At 32.4% G+C, this 22,957-nt stretch overlaps 2 protein-coding genes across 10 annotated transcripts in view; one reads left to right on the top strand and one right to left on the bottom strand.

The window, feature by feature from the left end:
• Positions 1 to 13,068, top strand: part of Lerp (lysosomal enzyme receptor protein) — a 35,109-nt gene extending 22,041 nt beyond the window's left edge. For both annotated transcript variants that reach the window (XM_033332283.2, XM_076620346.1), the window contains exons 14-16: positions 7,231 to 7,357; positions 9,869 to 10,017; positions 11,488 to 13,068. In XM_033332283.2, the coding sequence (XP_033188174.2) occupies positions 7,231 to 7,357; positions 9,869 to 10,017; positions 11,488 to 11,577 (366 nt within the window). In that variant the 3' untranslated portion in view covers positions 11,578 to 13,068. The remainder of the gene's footprint in view (positions 1 to 7,230; positions 7,358 to 9,868; positions 10,018 to 11,487) is intronic.
• A 1,886-nt stretch (positions 13,069 to 14,954) lies between these two features.
• LOC117155934 (diacylglycerol kinase theta) overlaps positions 14,955 to 22,957 on the bottom strand; it is a 43,614-nt gene continuing 35,611 nt past the window's right edge. For 6 of the 8 annotated variants that reach the window (XM_033332456.2, XM_033332458.2, XM_033332459.2 and 3 more), the window contains 2 exons: positions 22,771 to 22,878; positions 14,955 to 18,747 (listed from right to left, as the gene is read on the bottom strand). In XM_033332456.2, the coding sequence (XP_033188347.2) occupies positions 18,634 to 18,747; positions 22,771 to 22,878 (222 nt within the window). In that variant the 3' untranslated portion in view covers positions 14,955 to 18,633. Of the gene's footprint in view, positions 21,829 to 22,770; positions 22,879 to 22,957 lie in introns of all 8 variants that reach the window. The other 2 variants (XM_033332457.2, XM_033332461.2) reach the window with 1 other exon arrangement.

The raw sequence follows: 22,957 nt of genomic DNA, 5'->3' as shown, positions 1-22,957 counted from the left end.
GGAAGTAGTGGGGAAGTAGTAGGGGAAGTAGTGGGGACAAGCCCTGTGGAATTTTATGAAAGAACGAAATTCCCTCGTCTAGCTCGGTTTGTCGAGAGGGACAAAGGACGAAGATAATTTGCATTTGATGCTGTTAATGTCAACACAATATATATGGCTCATGCTATACCCAAATGCAAATGCAATATTTGTTTGTAAATGTCAAATAGGATGTTTAAGGTTATCAAAGTTATTAAAAATGATTCTTGTTTGTTTGCGTAATATTGAACTTGAAGATACTGGGATTGTTTCTTGATTCAGTTATATAGATATTGGTAAATTCCCGAATGAGAATTAAATTGCGTATTAACATGTTTCAATAGGAAGATGATATGAGTTTTGGCAAGAAAAGGAAGTGTGTATAATATACATGTATAGGTATGTATACATATGGAATGGTTCATTTCGCTTCTTGTCTTTTTAAATTTCTCCATTGTTCTTAAGATTGAAACATTGCATCGTTTCGCTCAAATGTATTATTGAATGAGTTGACCATTTATGTAAATCTTCGTAAGATAGTTAAATTAAAAATAAATAAAATAGAAATAAGTTGAATATAAATTAATTAGCGTAATCAATGATGAAAAATATATTTGGTACTTTATAAAATTTATTATATCTGATAGCCAATTGTAAAATATAACATTATCTAGTGTATGCACAGTAAGCATTGAGTAGTGATATAAATTTTATTCCTATCATACACAGTAGACAAACATAACTGTATTTCCACGTTTATAATTGCGTCAGATGCATGTTCTATTTATCATCATGTATATGTACACAATACAATTCAAAGAATAATTACTTTTTCACAAAAAACATACATATAATCTGCAAAGAGATGATAGTAAGAAGTAAGCATAAAACTTATGGTTCAATGTTCTTATAAAATGCGGAATTACCAAGTGATTATCGGAGATGTTGGCATTTAACGCTTGGGTAATATTTAAAAACCGTCTTATCGTTATTAAACTTTAATAATAATTTTGAACTTGTTTTATTTACATAATAGCAAATGCTTTCGCTAATTAAACAAAAATAATAAAAAATCAGAAGTTGGTAGATATTACAAATTTTCTTTAAAACCTTTATATAGTACCTACATTATATTTTTATAGTGAAGATATATTTGACATTTTTTTTTCATTTCATTAAATATATATCAAACTTAGTGTATTTTGCTCTTTGCTAGCAATCGAAACGTGTTAAATATATTTAGAAAAAAACATTGAAAATTTAAATAAAATAATTCATTACTATTTAGGTTTTATATGTAGATAAAATTGTGCAATTTTCACAAATAATAAAAATTGTAGTTAACAAATTTTTATTGATAATTTACGAACAAAAAATGTTTACGCGTTAGAACAGTTATTTTTTGAACATTCGATGTATAAAAGGGCTACATATCTGATCCTACTGATCTAAATAAATATAGATAGATATTATATCATGAAGAGGCACTGTAGCAAGGGTTTCTTCTCTACGAGATAAACCAGAATTCTTTTCAAGAGGCTTTTCAGATATTTCACGGAACACGTGTCCCTTCTGGTACTTTTCACTGTTTTCACTCCGCAAATATTTACCAAGAAAAGTTATACGTGTATGTCTGGGGTTTTCCTCTTAACATTTTCCTATGCATCGCAAGCTGTTTAAGAATTTTTCAATTTTTATTAAAGCATCAAGGAAATTATATTGATTTCTTTCATTTAGAGCAACGTAGTTATGAATTCCCCATTTTGTTTATCACAACAGTCAAGAGCAATTCCATGTGTTTGTTATTTTGCATATTCCTTATCTATTTTGCAGTTATTAAAATCGAGAGATATTAGAGGATGAATTGTTTGTTAAAAGTTGCTTTATCGAGTATTTGACTTTACTAAATCTGGATACTACTCGACTTATTTCGAGTAAATATTTACACAGTAGAATAATAACACAGCAATAAGATAATTATTCAAATAAATTCGTTTTAGTCCAATATTTTATCTGAATAATGGTCATTATTGTTCGTAACAAATTATTTTCTGTATTGGTTCGAATAATTTATTCGAATAACGATTGACGTAGAAATATTTTAACTGAGAAAGAACTATTCGAACTAAGTTGTGTACCGATCTTTTTACATGGATGTGTTCAGTCACCCATATTCACGATCAATCCAATTTCTACTATCAATTTATCGAACGGTAAATTTACCAAAGAAAAAATAAATATTATATGGCAACGATGAACCATAAAATTTCAAAACATACTTTGTGTTTACATACCGTTTACGATTTCTTACTTCATCATATTCGACTTAATATGACATAAATAAATTTTTATTAAGATACATTCTTTTACGAATAATTTTGTATTACAATAAATTCTTATTCCATTAGATATTTATCGGTTATCTATTATCAGAATAAAATTTTGTCTAATCTTGTATTATAACCATATTAAAATTTTACGGAACTAAAAGAGTTAGTACTTGTATCTAATACACAAATATATACAAATTCAGTACTTATATATATATATATATATATATTTATTTATATTATATATATTATATATATTTATATTATATATATTTATATTATATATATATATTATATATATATATATATATATATATATATATTCTTATAATACTTAGCCGCACTTACTAACTTCTTGTTCGCGTTCCACTAAATGAATGGTGGATTTATTATAGATAGAGATAATAACGAATGAATAGACAATCATTTTATGGGCAGGTATAAGTGCGTGATTGTATCTGTTGAAAGATTGGCGAAACGCTGCTCTCATATGATACGTTAATAATTTTAAATATGTATTAACCACGCGAAATGGATAGAAGTAACTGTTCCATTTAATCGGTATTTTATTATTATTTATTTTACTCTATTATAATATTATTTTTTTACATCTCCTATATACTTTGCAATTTGTCAGTAGACATTAGGCAAATTGTTTTAAATGTACCAAAGTAATGCGAGAACGTTGTCTGCATTGAGACAACGTCATTATCATTCGTCAAGATCAGTCGATCTGGGTTGTTCGCAAATGTTTACTTTGATTATTAGGTCTGCAGGGTGTGTTCTTTTAAGGCTACGCGGCATATACTGATCGTTTATGTTATTGCTTAACAAATTAACATGCATTTCTATCCCTTTTTTTGTAATTACCGCTTGCCTTAATTATTTCTTCCTTAACAATTGATATTATAAATACTTGATTGTTATATTTGAAACATATTTTAAAATACCGCTATTAAAGTGTATTCAATTCATCGTTTAGACAGATATAAATTTCTTAAACGAATAACAATAACGAATAAAAAACAAATGCATGAAAATTTATGTATGCAAATGTTAAATGCACGCAACGAGCATTATATACAGTAAATTAAATATTACAATAGGTCCATTTAATAGTGCTTTGTGTACTGCACGCAACTAGATAACAATCGTACTTTCCCCTAATTGCATCATAAAATCCATTCATCTTTAACATATTGCGATTTACAATAAAGTTTTGCATAAACAAGCACCAAATGCTTACACTTGTACAAGTAATTCTTCTACGAGGACAAATACCTGATCTATTATTTAAATGAAAGAAAAAGGGAAAAAGAAAAAGCACGCAATGCAGTGTGACGATGAAAAATAAAAGCATCCATTGAATTTTGTTTTAAAACACCTAAGAAAAGAACGAGGTCGGAAGGAAACGAAGCCTCTCTGCCATTAAATTATTTCATCCAGTACCTTTTCTCCATTTTGTACAGCCGCAATCGCGTGACTTACCCTATACAGAACGTCAGAATATCCGCGAAATTCAGATGAAACACAACAGAATCGTGATATGTAATCGAGGAAAGCTTTTCACTCTATTTCTCTATCGCGTGCAGTAAATTCGAAGGTAGATACGATATCGTTCAAATACCCAGATGTGGCGCGACATTTCTAATGTTAAGAAGTTCTGGTCGCCACATGGCCCAGAATAATAATACTTCCGTGCGGTCGAGTTTTTTTCACGGTAGCTCTCTTTGCCGTGAAAAGTGTTCCCCATTTAGAGTAGCACGACCCTTGAAAAATCTTGCTGAGATGATTTTGTAAGGGTAAGCAGATGTGCACCACGGTGCTGTATTACTATTTCCGTTTCCGTCCCTTTCACCGGCTCTTGCCACGTGCCTTAAGGTACATAATACATATGTACAAGCACTTCGAATGACATTTTTTCTGATTTACTAAGAAGAGGAATACCATTTGGCAAGATTTTCTTTCTACTCTCTACCTTACTGATTCTATAATATTTTTAAGCACTTTATCTTTAGTTAATTCTTCCAGCAATATTTTATCCTTGAATATTTTTCTTTGAGTAGAAATTTTTTACATTCGGACTATTAAATCTGTTAAAATTGTTTCAATTTTATGTCAAAGCTCTGTTTGTTAGCGATTCCATAGACGGGCGCGATTTTGGGGCGAATCAGAAGGATGGTAACGGATGAGTGAGTGAGCGAAAGAGAGAGAGAAACAGAGGCAGAGTAAGGAAGAGAGAGAGAGAGAGAGAAAGAGAGATTTGTAATTGTGCAGTATGTAACGAGTTTTTTTTTTATTTAGTTGTTTACATTCACAATTTGTCCAATTTGGACATTTGGTAGAATTGTATGTAACGAGTGTCGAATGAGAACTATCTTTCCATTTTTTACGATCATCAATCAGTAAAGATTATTCATTTATTTTCTGAACATAATTTGTGACACCTCCATTCTAATTAATCTATTAATTACGAAGTTTAATTTCAAAAATCCCTTAAGGATATCCCTTGCGCAGATAAAATCAAGCAATGACGAGTATAAACGTCGACAGCAGGGTAAATTATAAATTTCCATTTTTGTTCGTTAAAAAATTAAAAATTCATTGTTGAAAAAGTATTAAAAGCTCAAAAATTGCCAAAAATAATGAAGTAAGGTACACAAAGCAATTCAGGCAATAGCGGATGCATTGAGAAAAATAATCAACTCAATTTATAAAAAGCAATACATTATACGGAGCATAACCGATATACCAAAGAGAATAATCAACTAATCAAACTTTCTTTTCCCAAACTTTTTCTTTTTTATAAAATAGATAACAGTTTTACTGGAAGTATAAAGGAAACCATACCACTAAATATCATTTATATTACTCTTTATTAAAATTTTGTCTTTTTTTATAGTAAACGGTAATTTTTTATTTTACACGACGAGTATACATGTCAACCGTACCAAAATAAAATTTTGCATTGACGTGTATACACGTCGAACGCAGTTAACTGGTTAAACTGTATATAAAAATCTCGTTTCAAATATAAGTTTCTTAAAATCTTTCTGTTCATTGGAACGTTAACAACTGCATGTTAATTGTCGTTTAGCAGTGATTCACGTAACGAGAGATTGCTGTAATAACCATTAAAATGTCATCAATCAAACGTTGGTTTCTTTTCAAAGTTCGTTTCCAAAGAACATTAGTTTCCTTTATATAGGCCTTGGAATACACGTGTTTTCCCTTCATATATTTGGAATTTCCGAAGCACTCCTGGTTTCTTCTTAATCCTTTCGCTTCGTATGCGGGTTTCTTCTTAATCCTTTCGCTTCGTATGCTGGTTCCTATTCGGTGGAAAAATTTTAAACGTTTCCTCATGTATACAGTTAGGCGGCAAATCCTAATCGTAAAACCACACTGATGTACAGAAAAATATCAATACAGCTTACACTTAGCAAAGGCCGTATGCCTGTATGATGTGTATCTATATGTATTATATATATTAAGTATTAGTATAAGCTGTATGGAAATACCAGAATAGAAGAATAGTATTATGAATAAAACATTGTATTTACTAACTTAACGAAATTATTATTGTTCCCGGAATCTTAATATATTCCAAATTATTCAGACGTCTTTATTTCCGAATTCTGTGACTGTTCAAATTATTCTCCTATTTACTAATTACTTAAGACAACATTTTTCCAGTTTTAATCATTGAAATCTAAGAGTAGGAGTAATTAGATAAAAGTTGATTATCGTTGCGTGATTATTATTAGATCATTACCTGATCTTAGTCTGCAACGTTATGTATCGCTCCGGAGTCTTAATGGTGAATTTCTGTAAGCCCTTAATGCTTTTAATGCGATCGTTTAGTCGGAGTTTAACGCATCTGACGAGTAATTAACTTGTCGTTATCTACATTTACGAACGTCCCATTATACAATTTCGATCACTTTGCTGTTTGACGATCAACTCCGGATTTACGCGTATCTTCTGATATTCGCATATTAAATTTTGCCAATAACGATGACTTTCAAAATAACAGTTACTGCGTCCGATTATCATAACGTTTCATTTATAAAAATCATAAAACGAACGCTTGGAAATACTCTGACATACAAAATCGTAAAAATTTTAACACCGATTTTGTTAAAAAAAAATAAAAGTTATTATTTTATAAACAGCAAAATTTGAAGATAAAATATACAATTATTTCTACGAACAGTTTAGCTTGAATTTGTATTGTTTTGGTCGAGCATCGCTTCTCGATAGTAAGCAAGGGAAGAATAAGTACCATTAGTTATCAATACTTGATTATGAGAAGGTATACGATATACATTATCACAAACTATATGATATATTGTGTTCTTACGTAGTATGAAAAATGTAAATTACAAGTTTATCAACAACACTTGTAGATAAATGTAATAAACCGTACTATAGCGTAGATTTTATCGAGGGAAATATTACAAGAATGATATATTTAAAGCACGAACTTGAACAAGCTTACCTTGTAAATTACAAATGATTTGCATAATTTAAGAAAACTGTACTAGAATTTAAATTCATATATTTCTCCTTGACTAAGTTCAAGTTAGAAAAGATTGATGGATAAGTACGTCGATAAAGATTTATTGACATACTTATAAAATTGTAGATTAGCAGTATTTGCTATAGAAGTTCTTCGTATTAACTTTTATCGTTGCACAATACTGAGAAAGAGTTTCTACTTTCGTCGTAATTGATAGTTTAGAAATAATTTTCCTATGAGAAAGATAACGATAATTCTTTCCCTTCTTCTCTCGACAGTTCAAAATGTATTTTATTTTATTCTTTATTATTTCATTATTTATTATAATTGATCTCGTTTTTATATTTTTTTTAAATACAGGAATCATCGTGCAGTGCAGAATTCGAATGGCATACAAATGTAACTTGTACCTGCCAATCAAACTTTCACCAACCTACTGTTCCTCCGAACACACAGGAAGATGTACATGAATTGGCTCCTAGTCATAGTGAGTATAGAAATTACAAAAGATCTCAATTTTCCTCTAATATAGCGATACAAAGTTGTTCCTGTAGGTGTACAAAATATTTAATTAAAAATAGATCATCTTAAAAATATATGAACAATTGATTCTTAGAGCACAGTAGAGAATCTTTCTCCTCGTTAACTCATTTTTTTTCAATGTTATCAATATTGATATTATTTTATTTTTACATGTATATATACATATTAATATAATCAACTTGTACAATGTACATGTTTTGTTGGTAATGTGAGAATGAGCAAGAGTATAATGATTAGACAGCGGATATTTATGAAAATTCGTATTTCCATGCAGGTCATTAAAAAATGAAACGTAGGTAGAAGGTTATTTTACTTGCCTATGTATTGTAGACAGGGTATTATATTTTGAATATTTTATATATTTTTGTATATTATGTACGTGCATTCTATGCATTTTTACGCCTTCGAATGTCGAATAATGGTGATGAATTAAGTAATGGTGATAAAATTTTGATGAATTTGTCTCCTCAGGCGTATATAGATAAAGCAATGAATCTTAATACAAGAGTTATAATTTTAACTCAATATCTGTAATATCATAAATTTCAATTTACTCAAATTTAACTCAATATCTGTAATATCATAATTACATTACGATAAAGGTTTTACGATAAAGGTTAAAGAAATTGGCTATCTTGATGGTGATGATATTAGAAAATTTACTAATTAATTTCATGGCGCTTTGATTAGATTACGATTATTTCTATGATTAAACAATACGTACAATTGCACAGTACAGTGACCAGTGGAATCACACTTTTCGCGGTCAAAAGGCAGTTTTTCAAGCTTAATATTAATAAGTCAGTGATCAAGGGTAACGCTTTGAAGTAAAAATTCTGAAATTCGAATAGAAACTAGATATCCTAATTGCTCATTATAGAACATGAAGTGGCGACTTTCGGTTGAAACTTTATACATGTCAGTACGTGTATTTCAATTATTTAATCGTGTCCGATGTTTATAACAAAATTAAAGTCTCAGAAGGGTTTTAAAAATATGTTAGCAAGTGCTAGATATGAGATTTCTTTCATACGAAAATTGAGACAATCGTTCTAAAGGAAGATATAAATTTTACGTGCAACCTTCTTCAACTTTGAAATTTCCACGCACCTAAACAAATTGAAATCCGTAGAATTTTGACGCCTGGACTGGTTCAACCTGCAAATGAATAGTATCCTGAGCTTGTTGATACGTGTTCTTTTTCCATTATATTGAAAAGAAGACAAATATATAAACAAGCATCGAAATATCATTCATTGCTCAGTTTTTCATCTTCGGTTAGTTTTACGCGATTTTAATCAGTCTTCGCTATTCGCTTTCATCAGACAGACGTGTTTCGTTTGTGTATTAGCGCGTTTAGTTTGAATTACACGTGCTTATACATAATTCCGAATTCCTAGTTTATTTATAGTAAACGCGTAATTAGTTTGTAGTACAGTGTATTATAATTGTTTGAAATAATTTTACATAATAATGTCGCAAGGTATGTGTAACTTCTTCGTTGCGGTTTCGTCTGCAGAGGGTTAAATATTTTTACTTTTCTGGATAAATATTATTTACGAAATAAAGATCGATATATGGCACAATGAAAAGAATCCGAGTACCTATATGTAGTGGCTTGGACTACTTAGATTATTAAATATAATTATAATATATATGTATAGTAGATAATCATGTATATGTATAATATATTGTATCAATCTTTATAAATAATTATATACCAACAACTAATTTTTATTATATTACAGTTATTATTAATCACATTATGGACTAATATAAGCATGGACATTAGTCAGCTCTGTTTTGTCGAAAAAGATTAAAGCGATGACGTTCTGCGAAAAGCGACTCGCCAGCCCACTGCATTGTGCAGTATATCGGTCATAAATCTCAGATTGGAAGCCTAGCATTAAAATCAGAGAAATCTACAGAAATGGACATATTAAATTTATCTTATCCAATCTTCAATTATCGTCAATTTGAATGTACATAGTTAATATTAAGAAATTAGAACAAACATAAAATTCAATCAGTTCCCCAATTTGCCTTATGGATTCTTTCCCCAGGAAGCTCTTCGACTCCTGTCTGAATATGCTTTCCATACAACTGCTTAGAGTACAATTTACACAAAATATAGATTGCATATCGATGCTAATGTAGATAAATATAGATTCCTAAAAATATTAAAATACGCTGCTAAATTATATTTAAAATATTATATTTATATATTGAATTTGTATTAAATTTAGGTGAGAAAGAAATTACGATTATTCGTGAAGTAAGTCAAGGGAAAGAGGGATAAAGGTGGAATATCAAAGAGAAAGTGGGAAAAACCAGAATTTGCCGATGTAATGCGGGTTTTCAATGCTTAACACGTATTCCACAGCTTTATCGAACATCGATCCGAGAAATTTATTTAAAATTGTTATTATAATATCGTATTGTTCATCTGTTACAGCTGGTACAATTGCAGGCATCGTGCTGAGTGTTATCGCCCTGGTAGCAGCGTTGCTTTATTTTCGAGATCCAGATAAACGAGCATGTTTGCGCTCTTGCATTAATCCATTTTCCTTGAAAAGAGGCAGTAGTCGCGTTCAATACTGCAGGGTACGTTATAGAAATCGCATATTATATTATTAGTTATGTATTACGCATATTATATTCATATCCGTATCTGTATTAGTTAATTAGCAATGACGAATTATCAGAAGATAGTAAATATTCTCGTAATTAGATTACTAGTGTTTACGTAAATTTATGTTTTTCTAAGCAGAATTGAAGAGACGGCAATTAAAGAGATAAATACGTGTTCGTTTATTATATTTTGTAACTTATAACGTTAGATGTTTTATATATTTTTGTATATTACACGCATTTCGTACATTTTGCAATCTATTAATTTTCCATAAGCATATAAACATACGCAATTTACTTATAATTGCAAGCATAATGTTGTATATAAAAAAGCTGTTGTTATTTCTATACTCAGAGGTATTATTTTATTGAAGGGATAAATCTATCACATTGTTCTGAGCAAAAAAAACCTTTATTGCACGCGCTCACAAAAACTAGGGATAAAAACAAAAAGGCATCTTAAGCCTATCGATCAAATTTATCTCTAGCTACTATTTCTTATAACTAACGCATCTGCATATGGATGGCGAGCACGAACTCACGTTGTCATTTTCAACAAAAGCTTTATTTGGCTTGTGAAAATTTAAAAGAGTACAAATAATTATATAGTTTTTGTCTTTTATTTTATACTTACGTTATATTACTTTATGATATATCCTTTGCTCGTTTGTCGTTTGTCTATTTCGTTCTTCTCGTGATATTAAAAATTACGTAAAAATAAATTTCATTTTATTAAAACAAATTATATCGGTTACACCGGCCTTTCTTTGCAACTTATTTATTATCTGCTATCATGTTTCTGCGTTTTATTAGAATTCCTGACACGTCTGTCAGTATTTTTAACTTTTCCATTTTACGAATATTCGTGCCTTTGGTATGTTACTAATTTACATAATCGATAGATAACGTTCGTATACGTAGAAAATTGTTTGAATAACATCAATTATTGTACTTTCGTGTACATTAATAACCGCTCGATTGGACAACATAGTGGATTAAAGTAACACAGATTATATTTCATTCCTTGTATAATATGTTTACTATAATCAGTAATTATCAGTGTGAGATTTGGTTTTTTCATTTAACGAAGCACATGCCCTATATTAGTCTCCTGTTTTAGCTTCAAATGAAAGAAACATTAATCTTAAAACGCAACATGTATATGTGACATTAATAGCAGCCTAATAAAGTTCATACGACAATTACTATTATCGAAAAAGATTCTTGAAACAACAAATTTGTGTTAGATTAAATATTGAATAAACACATATCTATTTTACAGAGCATTCATTAAGAAAATCAAAGATATTATGTTATTAAAATTGCGTCAAGTTATATTGTGATCAAATCATAGATATAGTGAAACTTATATTATGTTATAAATATAGTAAAATGAAATAAAACTACATAATTTAATTATTAAATTAATTATTTTTTGTTTAGGTCGACACTACAGAGGAAGCTCGTCTGTTGCTAGACGTCGACCCAACGCAGTGCCAAACAGATAGCGACGATGATCTTTTGAATGCCTAGTCATATCTCATTGTCGTTGTTCATCCTTAAAACTTTATTTTATCTAAGTTTCAAAACACACGAGGAATATGTACTCTTATCGAACACGTGAAACTCTTGCTTGAAACGCGTGAAAACATACTTTTCTGCTTTCTTTGCATTACCATTGGTTCCGTGCCATAAATTTATTAGTATTAACATTTAGGACTGTCACGTAGAAGAAACGATTTTAGTAAATATAGTTTTCGTGTTTCAATGTAATAATTAATATCGGATTTGTTTCATTTAGAACTTTGCTAACACGAGAGTTACTTGTGGAAATATTTAAACTAATAGATATACAGATAGACTGAAACTGAAGATTTCGTTTGGTAAAATTGTATAATATTTTTCACACGGGGTTATAAATTTTCTGAACTATTCCTGGAAAAATAAGTGCAGTAATTCGACTAATATTATACGGTAAGGTTGTAAAATAGAATTAGCGTTATAAAATTTATGAATTAAAAATTAATGTGATAATTCTATAATAATGTGATTTGAGTCTAAATTAATTTTTATGCTTCTAAGAAGGTTGTATATATTTTACGTTTTTTTTTAAATAGATATGTTTTATTTCTAATTGTAATAAGAGATAGTCATCTAAGAAATCAAAATTTTTAATAAAACAATTGAGTTATCTCAAGATATTAAATTACCAATTGAAACACTGTACTTACATACTTTGGAAATTTAATTTTCTTCTTATTTTTCTGTTTGAAAGCTACTGACGGAAAGCTCAAAGAAAGCTTCCAAAAGATAATCTTTCCTTTTTTGGCTTCTATTCTGTAACAAGATTTTTGTTACCTTCTATGGTACGGAATTGATACATAAAGTTTATTTTGATAACTAAAAGAAAACAATGTTCTTTACAATGAAATTAATATAAAGCTTCTTAAATATTTTTGTGATTGATATATTATAAAGCATTCCAGTATATTTTTGAAAGAGGATTATATTTTATATTAGAATATCAAGAATCAATTTGAAGCTTTTCGTATACAAGAAAGGAATTTCCAAAATTCCTTAAAAAATTAACGATGTATTTCAAACAGATCTACTAACGAATATTCTATATGAAATGCAATATACATATAGCAGCATCGTATTATACGCAGCTAATAAAATGTGAAATAATCGAATAGAAATTCTAATATCGCTGGATCTCTTGTCATCAACAATATTGTGCTCATGATTTATGTAATATTTGTTTTTTAAATGTCATTATATCAATAATATTGACGGAAATATTTTATTGTAATTTACCAACCGAACAATTGTAGCATAGCTTGCAAAGTTTCTTTATAGTTCTTTATTTTGTGAAATATGTAATATGTCGGTTAATTATTTTATCGATGTATCTTTGTCGATTATAAAAATATGTAATTCCAAAGGGGTACTTAATCTGTATATGCAACAATGTTTTTAAACGATGTGTCTATAAATAAAATCTTTTATGATGTCTTTCCTGAATTGTACACTTAATAAAGCGAAGCTTTCCGTTCCAACTCTTTCATCACCGGTATTTCTAAAAATCGCTGAAAAAAACAAACGTATCTCACGTTAAACTGCTAACGTTATAACATTAAGCCGATTAAACCAAACAATCACGCGCCTTCGTATACCTGAAGCGCTCAGGTAGCACTTCAGGCAATTTTAGAAATGGGATTAGCGATACCTGAACGAAACATAAAACAATTATGGTCGTGGAACTGTCGTGGAAATTCCTTCGTCTGATCATCGACCAGTCGAACAATTACGATTAGCTGGCGGTTCGTCGGCAGTAATCACTTTTACGTCACAGCCAGTTATCGATAAGACGATGGACATGGAAACTTAAAAGCGTTGTTATGAAATAAATTGTTCTAAGTGCTAATGTGTCGATTCAGAAAATATCATCCTATCTTCGAAAGCGAGTATCATAAAATTACCTAAAAAATCCTTATTTTTCTTTTGTTCCTCCGGACTATGTATGGATATTAATATTGTAGCGCTTCAGCAAAATGGAATATATTATTGGCGATATAGATGAATATTTAATATGAATATTTTTAAATTATTAATGTCAATACTAATTCTGTAGAGGAACTCAATTATCATATTCCTGTATCATTGTATTTTAGGTCCAACTAGAAGCGAATAAATGTTTGAAACTCCTTACCTTTATAAGGAAGTACGTGTTTCCAATAACTTACTCATGTTTTTGGAGAATATGTCGGTAATTTTCATCACAGGTATCCGTCTGTTCGGCATGTTCACTGTAGGTTTTGCGAATACAAGGAAATTTTCGGGAACTTTATGGTTAAACAGCGGGACGATTGTTATATACCACATAACACGATGGTAACATAGTAATACTCGTGAAATATACAAATAACAATTATTTGATGTCAATAAGACAGTGTAGCGAATATAATTCTCCGTAATTCTCTATAATTATCACGAACATAATACTTTAATCCGTATGTACTACAGATAATTAAAAACTTACCCGATAATCTTTAGGAAATATTATCAGAAAGATGTAAAAGAAAGATTTAAAACCGTTACAGATGAAATATTTAAAAATGAAATATGTTAAAAGAAAGATTTTCATATCTAATTCTCTAATTTAAAATCAGCACTGTGCACATCTAAAAAAATGTTCATTTTAAAAGAAGATAATATTATATATATAAAATAATTCTAAAATATTCTATACAAAATAATTCAAAGGCAATGTACAAAAATGTAGACTTTCGTTAAATTCGTATTTAATCAACACTGGCTGTAATGATTATTATTCTTGTTTAACGAAGCTATTCCACGAGACAAGTTTTAATAGCACGTAACTGTAATACCAACTTGCAAGGGTGATTTTTAAGCCAATTTAATCGATTGGTAGAATAATACTACTTTTACTAAAATGGTTCGTCTTACCTATAACAGAAAGACAGATCACAATTCTAGATTTTATTTTCCTATTTTCACGGCTATTTATAAAGGCATTGTATTATGCTAATTACATATTCTAGAAAAGATAATCCACAGATATAAACTGATAAATATGACAATCGATACTTTAAAGGTATTCAAGTTCGAGGCATTTTCAAAGACGTACATCCATCTGCTTCAAAATTACCCTTTGTAAATTTAAAATGAACAAATTTCATATTTCCAATTTCTTTTAAATAAGAAAAGAGTCCCCTCTTTCTGTTACCAAGAATTACACTGTATCTTGCACAATCAGTATACAGTAATCGATAATAAAAATGGAACAAAGGATCAGAGGGGAGGTATGCGTCCGCTCGTGTGAAAGTATCACACAGAGAAACGGAGAGCGGATACGGAGTTTGTAAAAGCGAAAAAAAGTCCACAGATAATGTGTACATTAATTTATGTAATATTCCACTCTTTCCGTAATACACGCCAAGACATGATTGAAACAAAAACCTCGCCCACCGCGGATACAGTAACGCGTGCTTTGCGCACGTCTGAAACAATACAATCAGGAGAAAACGAAAGCTCGTTAAACTCGGTAACAATTCGATTCGGTATACCACACCAGTGTGCGCGTGATACATCGACAAATGTAATTACACAACGAATTTTCTCTATTCGATCACACAGCAAGTGTCCTTTCGGCTTACAACGATAATACAGGCGTGTGTACGATCTGGGGCATGGAGAAAAAAGAAACGAAAAGCGATATTTACTCGATAGGGGAAAGAAATCATCCCTAAAACGTGTCACATCCGATCCCGTGATGATTACAATACGCTCTTTCGCTCTAATCGATAGAAAATAATTTTACGGAACCGCGTTTCTCGGGAACACTATGATCTACGAATACAATGGAAACGTGAAAACCGAGGAAGGCTCTGTGTTTCTGTGTACGTATCCTGCGTGTATGTCACGTGTGTATGTCGCTTTGTAATTCGTTTTTATAATTCGCAGCGAGTTCGCAGGTAGACGGGAAAAAGGAAAAAGAAAAATGAAGAGCAAAAATATGTTAAACTCGGAGTTTGTGTCGCTTACGTAAAAGATACTCTCGCGTGATCTTCATCCGTGTATTCTGTGTGTAACCGGGTGTATCTGTGTGCGTGTGTGTGTATACGTGTGTCGAAAGGACAGGAAACGAATTCAGTCGTAACAGCTAGCGTATTTTTTGTTTTCCATAGCACATACATTCATTATACGTAGATTGTTCATAGCTTAATGTGGTTCCTCTATCATCTTTTTTTTTGGTTTATAGCAACAGCGAATACACTAGAGCTTTTTTTTTTTTGGTCGGATTAACAAACGGACTCGCGATTTCAATCTGCCGCCGATACGTCGATTATGCTCATGTCTGCCGGATGTTGACCATGACCGACTAAGCCCATGCATCATTGGCAGGTTGTCGGGAATCGTTTCGTACAGATGGGAGACCATAGTCTCATCCGGCAATGACCGGTCTCCCGGTTGAAGGAAAATTTTGCATGTGCTCTGGCGAAATGTTTCTTCATTTTCTTCTTTTTTTTTCTCCGTGCGATCGGATACCTCATGATTGAGAAGACCTACAAAGTAGCTATAAGAGATGCAGGAGCGTATTTCTACAAGCGTCTCGTCTCGAAAAACGGAAAATTAAAAGACCTCGCGCACATCTTCTATTACCATTTGACACGTTTTCCGTACTTTTGACGCGACGGTTCGCGCGCGAAACGAATTGTCGAATTGATCGAATTGCTATGTTTCGATCGATCGAAACGCGCGCGACACGTTTTAATCTCCCTTCCTTTCTATCTTTGTTCTCTCATTTTGCTTATCTTCCCCCCCCCCAAAACCATTCCCTTAGTATTAATATTCCTAACAGGGACGATCGTTTCTTCTATTCCTTAAATGTCCGGCATGTAACGAACAGCATCTTTTCTCCGCCACTCGGAATAACGATTCGTTTGTTTCGCTTCTTTTCTCCTTTCTCTCGTTTTTAGTCCTACATTTACAGTATTATATACAACTGTTTGGCACCAGAATTGTCTCTTAATCGAATTGATGCCAATGAAAGGTCCAATATGAACACGATCCACGACGTTATATACGACCGCGACGATGCGTTCGTTCACTCCCTACAGTCGATCGAACAGCCCCTCTTCAAAATTCACTGTCTTGCTTTTTCTTTTTGCGTATACAAATCGTTTCTGGAAAGCTCGACGTTTCTGTAAACGCTTCGCCAATCTTCTCCTTCTGCTATTTCTTTTTTGGTTTTCTTGCTTTTCCTCCAACCAGAACCGGCCCTGCGTATCGAGAGGTGATTCAAACAGCGTTGAAAGTGTTAACACGTTAGAAGTTCCTTTTGGCATAGTTTAGAAATGTACATGTGTGTCCATTTTTGCTCTCGAACCACGTCATCAGTGGAATGTGTTGCGTACCGGTGGCTGCGGCAAAAATTCTTTCTTCTTGAGAAGAGCTTTTTGCCGGAGCCAGAAAATGGGGAACGTCATTGCCAAGTCGCCCTCGAACATCTCTTTCAGCTTCGACGAATTGTTCGGAAAATCGTATGAAATCGTCGTGCTCTCGGTTACAGTCGAGACGAGTTGGCAAAAACGTTCCACCGCCGTTTTAACGTCTACCAAACGCGTTACATCTTCACCCTTTTCCTTCTCCGATAAGTTTTCTCTCGTTTCCACGTTTTCGTTCCTCTTTGTTCGTTTCTTTTTTCCTTTGTTTTGTTTTATTATCTCGTATTCTATGAAATGTGTAACTGACTGCCACTGGTATTTGTTTCTTTTTCTTTCTTATAAATTCCAGACTGCCCAGCAGCCAGACGCACAACAGTTATCACAACTTAAAATCGTAATACTAATACATTACTCTTTTGTAAATATATTAATATTTTTAATCATAAATATTTTATGTATATATATATATATATTTATATTTTTTAATATATATATATTATATTAATAACAACTGATTTTGTATTTATTCGATATTCGTGATTACGGGTTTCGTATCGTGATACTTACTGTGACTTAGTAAAATACCATACGAAATGTCATGTACAGTTTACAGTTCACTTCCTTTGATCGCTTTTCGGGACTAAATAACCAACTATACAACGTAAATGCGCAATGTATGGCTGTCAAGCGAATAAACAGGGGAGAAACTTCGTTCAATACTGTTGCTTTTCTTTGGTAACTTTGTCTCGTGATTTTTTTTTTACTACTCTATCGCGTATAACTCCTTCTTTCACTCTTTTTTTTTTTTTATTTGATTCGCTCGCTTTCTCACTCATCCTCTCTCTCTCTCTCTCTCTCTCTCACGCTCTCTTCTTTTACATACGCACGACACGTTTTTCTCTCACTCTCGTCTTTCGCTCTCGCTCTCTTCTCTTCACCCTCGTCTCTGGTTTGTTTTCTCGCTTTTTTCTTTACTAAAAAAATATCGATCAAAGCTACGTACAATGCTATATAATGATTATTAACATTTAAAAATGAGATCTAGTTATTTCATTCTAGCAACTCGGAAAGGGACATTAAAGATTACTTGAGTTTATAATGAAGTTGTCCATTGGACGAGCATTTTTGTTCTCGTTCTTCTTCTTCTTTTTCTTCTTCTTCTTCTTCTTCTTTTTCTTCTCCTCCTTCCTTTCTTCTCTGTTCTTAACAGTCACAGCTTCAGTTCGCAGCGCGTCGTGATTTATCCTGGCATATTTTCTTTTTTTGTTTTTTTTTTCTTTTTTACTTTTATTCCTGGAGCGGTTCTACTTGCGTCTTTTTTTTTTCTTTCTTTTGTGATCAAAGACAATTGTATTCACGTACGTGTGTAGATTCTGTTCTGTGTATGTGTACTATGTCTCGCGTATGTGGTATATACGTGTTGCTGCTGTTTCTGTTTGTGCTTACGTATAAGTTCGTACAGTGCGTGACCGTGGTCAGACGAATTTCGAGGCCGATTTCGTTTGTTGCGTGTTGTGTCAAAACCGTGCCGCTTGCGTGTGCGTGGTACTCATAAAATATGTGGTACTCATGGCGTGGCATCCTCGTTCTGGTTGTACGAGGGACAACATTCGCTCACTCAGAAGATTTCAGACTCCGTATCGTTCGAGGACGTGGCCTGAAGTGCCAGCTGCATGCTGGACTCTGTGTTACGCCGTTTCATTTTACCCTTGGTCTTCTTCAGCATCGTGGCCTAGGAAGGGACAGGATCACAAGGGGGCGCGCACAAAGGAACAAATATAGAGATTGTAATATGTCAATGCCAAGTGACCAAAGTGAAACGACATGTTCGGTTAAACGCAGCTAGAACATTCCACGGGCCAAAACACTGAGAGATAAGGATGCCAATGAAACAAGTAGTCCGGTAGATTTCTATTTATCTGAACCGGCAATGGTAAAGATTAATTCTTTAGTTCGTATAACAGAGATTGCTGATTTTTTTCATTCTACTTTTCTTTTCGCTTTATTGTAATACCGGCCACAACGGCGCACACGAAAAGAACTCGCACATCGTTGTACTTATTAGAGAATTTACATGCTGGTCCATTAGATCCAAGTGTTATTTCATTTTCTATCGTTTAATGATACGTTCGTATGACTGGAAAAATTGCACGCTATGGAAATGAAACATACAGAGCTTGATAAAATACGCGCCATTGGAAGATAAGGACGTACGTCGGTACTTTTTGCAACCACTGAAGTATAATTTACCGAATGTCCAGCTGGGCAAAGTAAAGTACAAATTAAATAATAATAATAAAAAAAAAAAGAAACTGAAGTATTAGAATACCCATTGACTTTTCATTGATTTAGTTTTCAGTTACTTTATTCGAATCATATGTAAAATTAATTAATACTTGTCGTAAATTATATTAATCGATTAATTAGAAAAACGGATGACGTGAAATTTGTTAGAGTTCTGTAATGAATATGTATAGTAGGTGTTCCAATACTTTCGGACCGGCAGAATTTCTCGTTCAGATAAAAGGAATTCTCTTGCAAAATTATTTGCTGACTGATGATATTGGCGAATTAACAATTTTTGTCGCATGATTTTACAATTATATATCGAGTGTTCGCGTAGAATACTTGTAACTTGTAGCCTGTGCAATTTTGCAAATAACATTAGTTCAATTTGTGCGAGTTGAAGTAATTACGTAAATGATTTCTTTCCATAGTTAATCGATTAAAATTTCGGTTCAATAAACGGAGTTCAGATAAATAGAGTTCTATTGTAAAAGTAAAATGAAAAATTAATCGACGCTCGAAGGGTCAATGTTCAGATGTTGGGGTTTTAAACGATCGATTAACGATACGATTAATATCGTTTAGCTCATTATCTGCCTTAATTTCCGCTTGGAGATTGTGGAAACAAACTATGGATAAATTTCGGATAAGCAAAAGTGTAAGCAAAATATATACAGGCTGTCTCATACAACTGAGCTAAGCGATAATTTTAGAACGTAAGAGGTTGAAAATAAAATTGTATTAAAAAAAGACAAAGTGACTTCAGAAAGTGTATCGTGTGTTTGCATCGGAAATGGTGTTGTAAAGATTGAAGATAATCTTCAATTCCCTTCTTTTTTCCGCTGAAGCATATGTTGTATCTTTTTATGCAATTGATAATTTTATTATAAAGAAATATTGAGGCACTTGCGTGTAAAAACGATTAGATTAGAGATAAAAGGTAGATAGTAAAGATAAAGATGTAACTTTGCAACATTTAGCGTATGAAAGATGAGGAAAGCACGTGTAAATACATGGATTGCGTGTTTTAGAAAAATATCATTTGAAAAAACACCCTGTATATCTAACGTAAAAATAAGCGCGCCTACCGATTAATAAGCTGGAGATTTTGCTAATGAAACTCTTTTTATACTTCAATATATTTCACATATTACTTAGAAATGATGGTTCGATAAAATAAGTCATACTCTTTTAAAAAAATGTATAAGATCCTTCGAGCGTTCATTACTGAAGCTGGGAAACACCATTTGAAAGAACGAGAATAATAAAATCATGTACGGTGTTGCGAAAATGTATAGGTTTTATAAGATTTTTAAAATATATACAGGATGCGATCGAAAGTTATACTTATAGCCATAACTGTATATATATATGTAGCACATTTCTAAATTCGATGTTTTCCGAAAATTAAGCTTCGAACAAAGTAAGTTTATTCTGTATATTCATTTCTCTTTCTTTACAATCAATCATTTCCTGCTCACTTGTATATAGCTTTCAACTGCACACTGAATATATATGTATATTTTCTTTCATTTTTCTTCAAAGTACAGGATGATTGTCACTGCTTATCGTATAATATTTCTAAAATATTGATAAAATTTTGTCGAACCTTTAACTTTTCACAACACTGTTTTACGGCAAGCTTGAATTGCGCTGAACATTTAGGCGTGAGCGTAATTGATAAATTCTTGGACGCTAAGATCTGACAACGTTGAGTCAACAAATTCGACATTACATCATGCGTGAAGTAAATAACTTTAATTAAAATTTAAAACTATTATCAAAATCATACAGATAAGAGAAAAATCTTAAGATCTTAAAACCTTCCTGATACTCAATACGTTATTCAACGCTAGAACCATCGACGACCAAAGCATCAAAATACGGAATGGCAAAAACCTCCGGATAAAAATGTATTTGCAAATTCATCAAGTTTCTGTAACAATTTACGAATTCGTTATTACGACGATTCTGGTAATACAACCAATGCTACGGTCAATGCCACGGAATTAAATTGCGTTTCAATTTTTCTGGTAACCGGTTTTTCGATCGGAAAGAAGATCTCTTGGAAGTCATGGAACCTTGATCCTAACTTTCTGGTTCTATTCGAAACCAGATGGCCTTGGAAATGTAATCTTGAGAGTCAGGAGACTTTGACGCTGTCCAAAAATTTATCGTCCATCCACACACATCGACGATACTGGCACAGAGAGCTACATGCGGCGGAAACATCGAATGGAGTTTTACTACACAGGAAGTACATGTACGTGTGTGTTTGTGTTTTATCGTAATGATCGCACCGAAACTCCCCTGTATCGTATGCAGCAATAGTACACGATACTAGGTGGAGCCTAGGCGGAGCACTAATTGAAAATTTCGTGTCTAATCGATCGACATAGACCGCAGAAACTGCGTTCTAGCTTTTGTTGCTACACTCGTCCGTGCTCTTGCTCCCCACCCCATTAGCGGGTGGAATCGAAGGTTCGGTATTCCGACGCTTGATCTTATTTTTCTTCAACATGGTAGCCTGGAGCGAACAAAGGAACAAGGAGACATTAGTTTTTGTGTGCGATTAGGGGTGGGAATGCATGCGCTGCCGGACACCAGCGGTTGGATCACGCTCTTATGGTGTCTGAGTAGAGCGTCATGGCAAGTTAGATCTAGCAGATAGTGCAGGTAAAGATGCAAGATCCTGCAGAGAGTCAACGTGCGACAAATAGATAGATAGGCCCCATCGTTCTATCGAAATTTCATGGGCTATCAGAGTTCTCTTCTAAATTTGAAGTAATATGATTAGCCAAATTTTTAGAGACCGTAAATTAATAATAGTAATTAAATTGGTAGTAAAATAAACGAAGTCACGTAAATTTGATGAATTACAAGTTAGCTGATTATCTTATCTGACGTAAAATTGTAAATTTATAAAAACTGAATGTATAATTTATCGCTCGAAATTTGTCAATTCGAACAGTTTGATAATTTGAAATGTCAAACAATGAAATTTAGATAATCAGAGATTCATCGAGTAGCTGGATCGTTCTATAGATTGTAGGTCTGAATTTGAAATGTCAGTAAAGTTCAATGTTTCAAGACGAGTGGACGAAATCCAGGCTGCAGTTCTGATCTTTAGGAAAACGTTAGGGGCTGTGTATCCGAAGAAATAATAAATAATTCATAGTTTTATACTCCAGTTAAAAAGATTACGCTTGGTATTATTCGCGCGCGTGGGCGTTCATGAATGTCAAATCAGAAAATAGATCGATATCTCAGTTTCCATTAAATTGATTTACGCGAATCAGCAAACAAACTATACTTACAAATGTGACACAATTTCCGTGAATATGTAACGTGTAAAAATGAGATAGAAGAAGAGCGGAAAATTAAAAAATTTCTTCGATGCGTTGCATCCGTTCCGTTCTGTATTTCGATAGAATTATGGGTTCATTACGAGTGCCTGTAAAAAGATTACCTTTAGCGCTGATTTCAAAACTACAATATTCCCTGGACTCTGAACCCACGGTTCTCCGTCCACTTGTACTGGTATATCAGAGTGCAAATAAATTTTTATATGTCCTCCCTATGAAACATTCAAAACCAATTTCTTGCATCATATCACTGTATCATATTATATTTATAAAATAAAAAATTACTTGCTC

The sequence above is a fragment of the Bombus vancouverensis genome, chromosome 8, assembly GCF_051014615.1.
Source record: "Bombus vancouverensis nearcticus chromosome 8, iyBomVanc1_principal, whole genome shotgun sequence".
Classification (NCBI taxonomy): Eukaryota; Metazoa; Arthropoda; class Insecta; order Hymenoptera; family Apidae; genus Bombus; species Bombus vancouverensis.
This window is presented reverse-complemented; position numbering and strand designations above follow the sequence as displayed.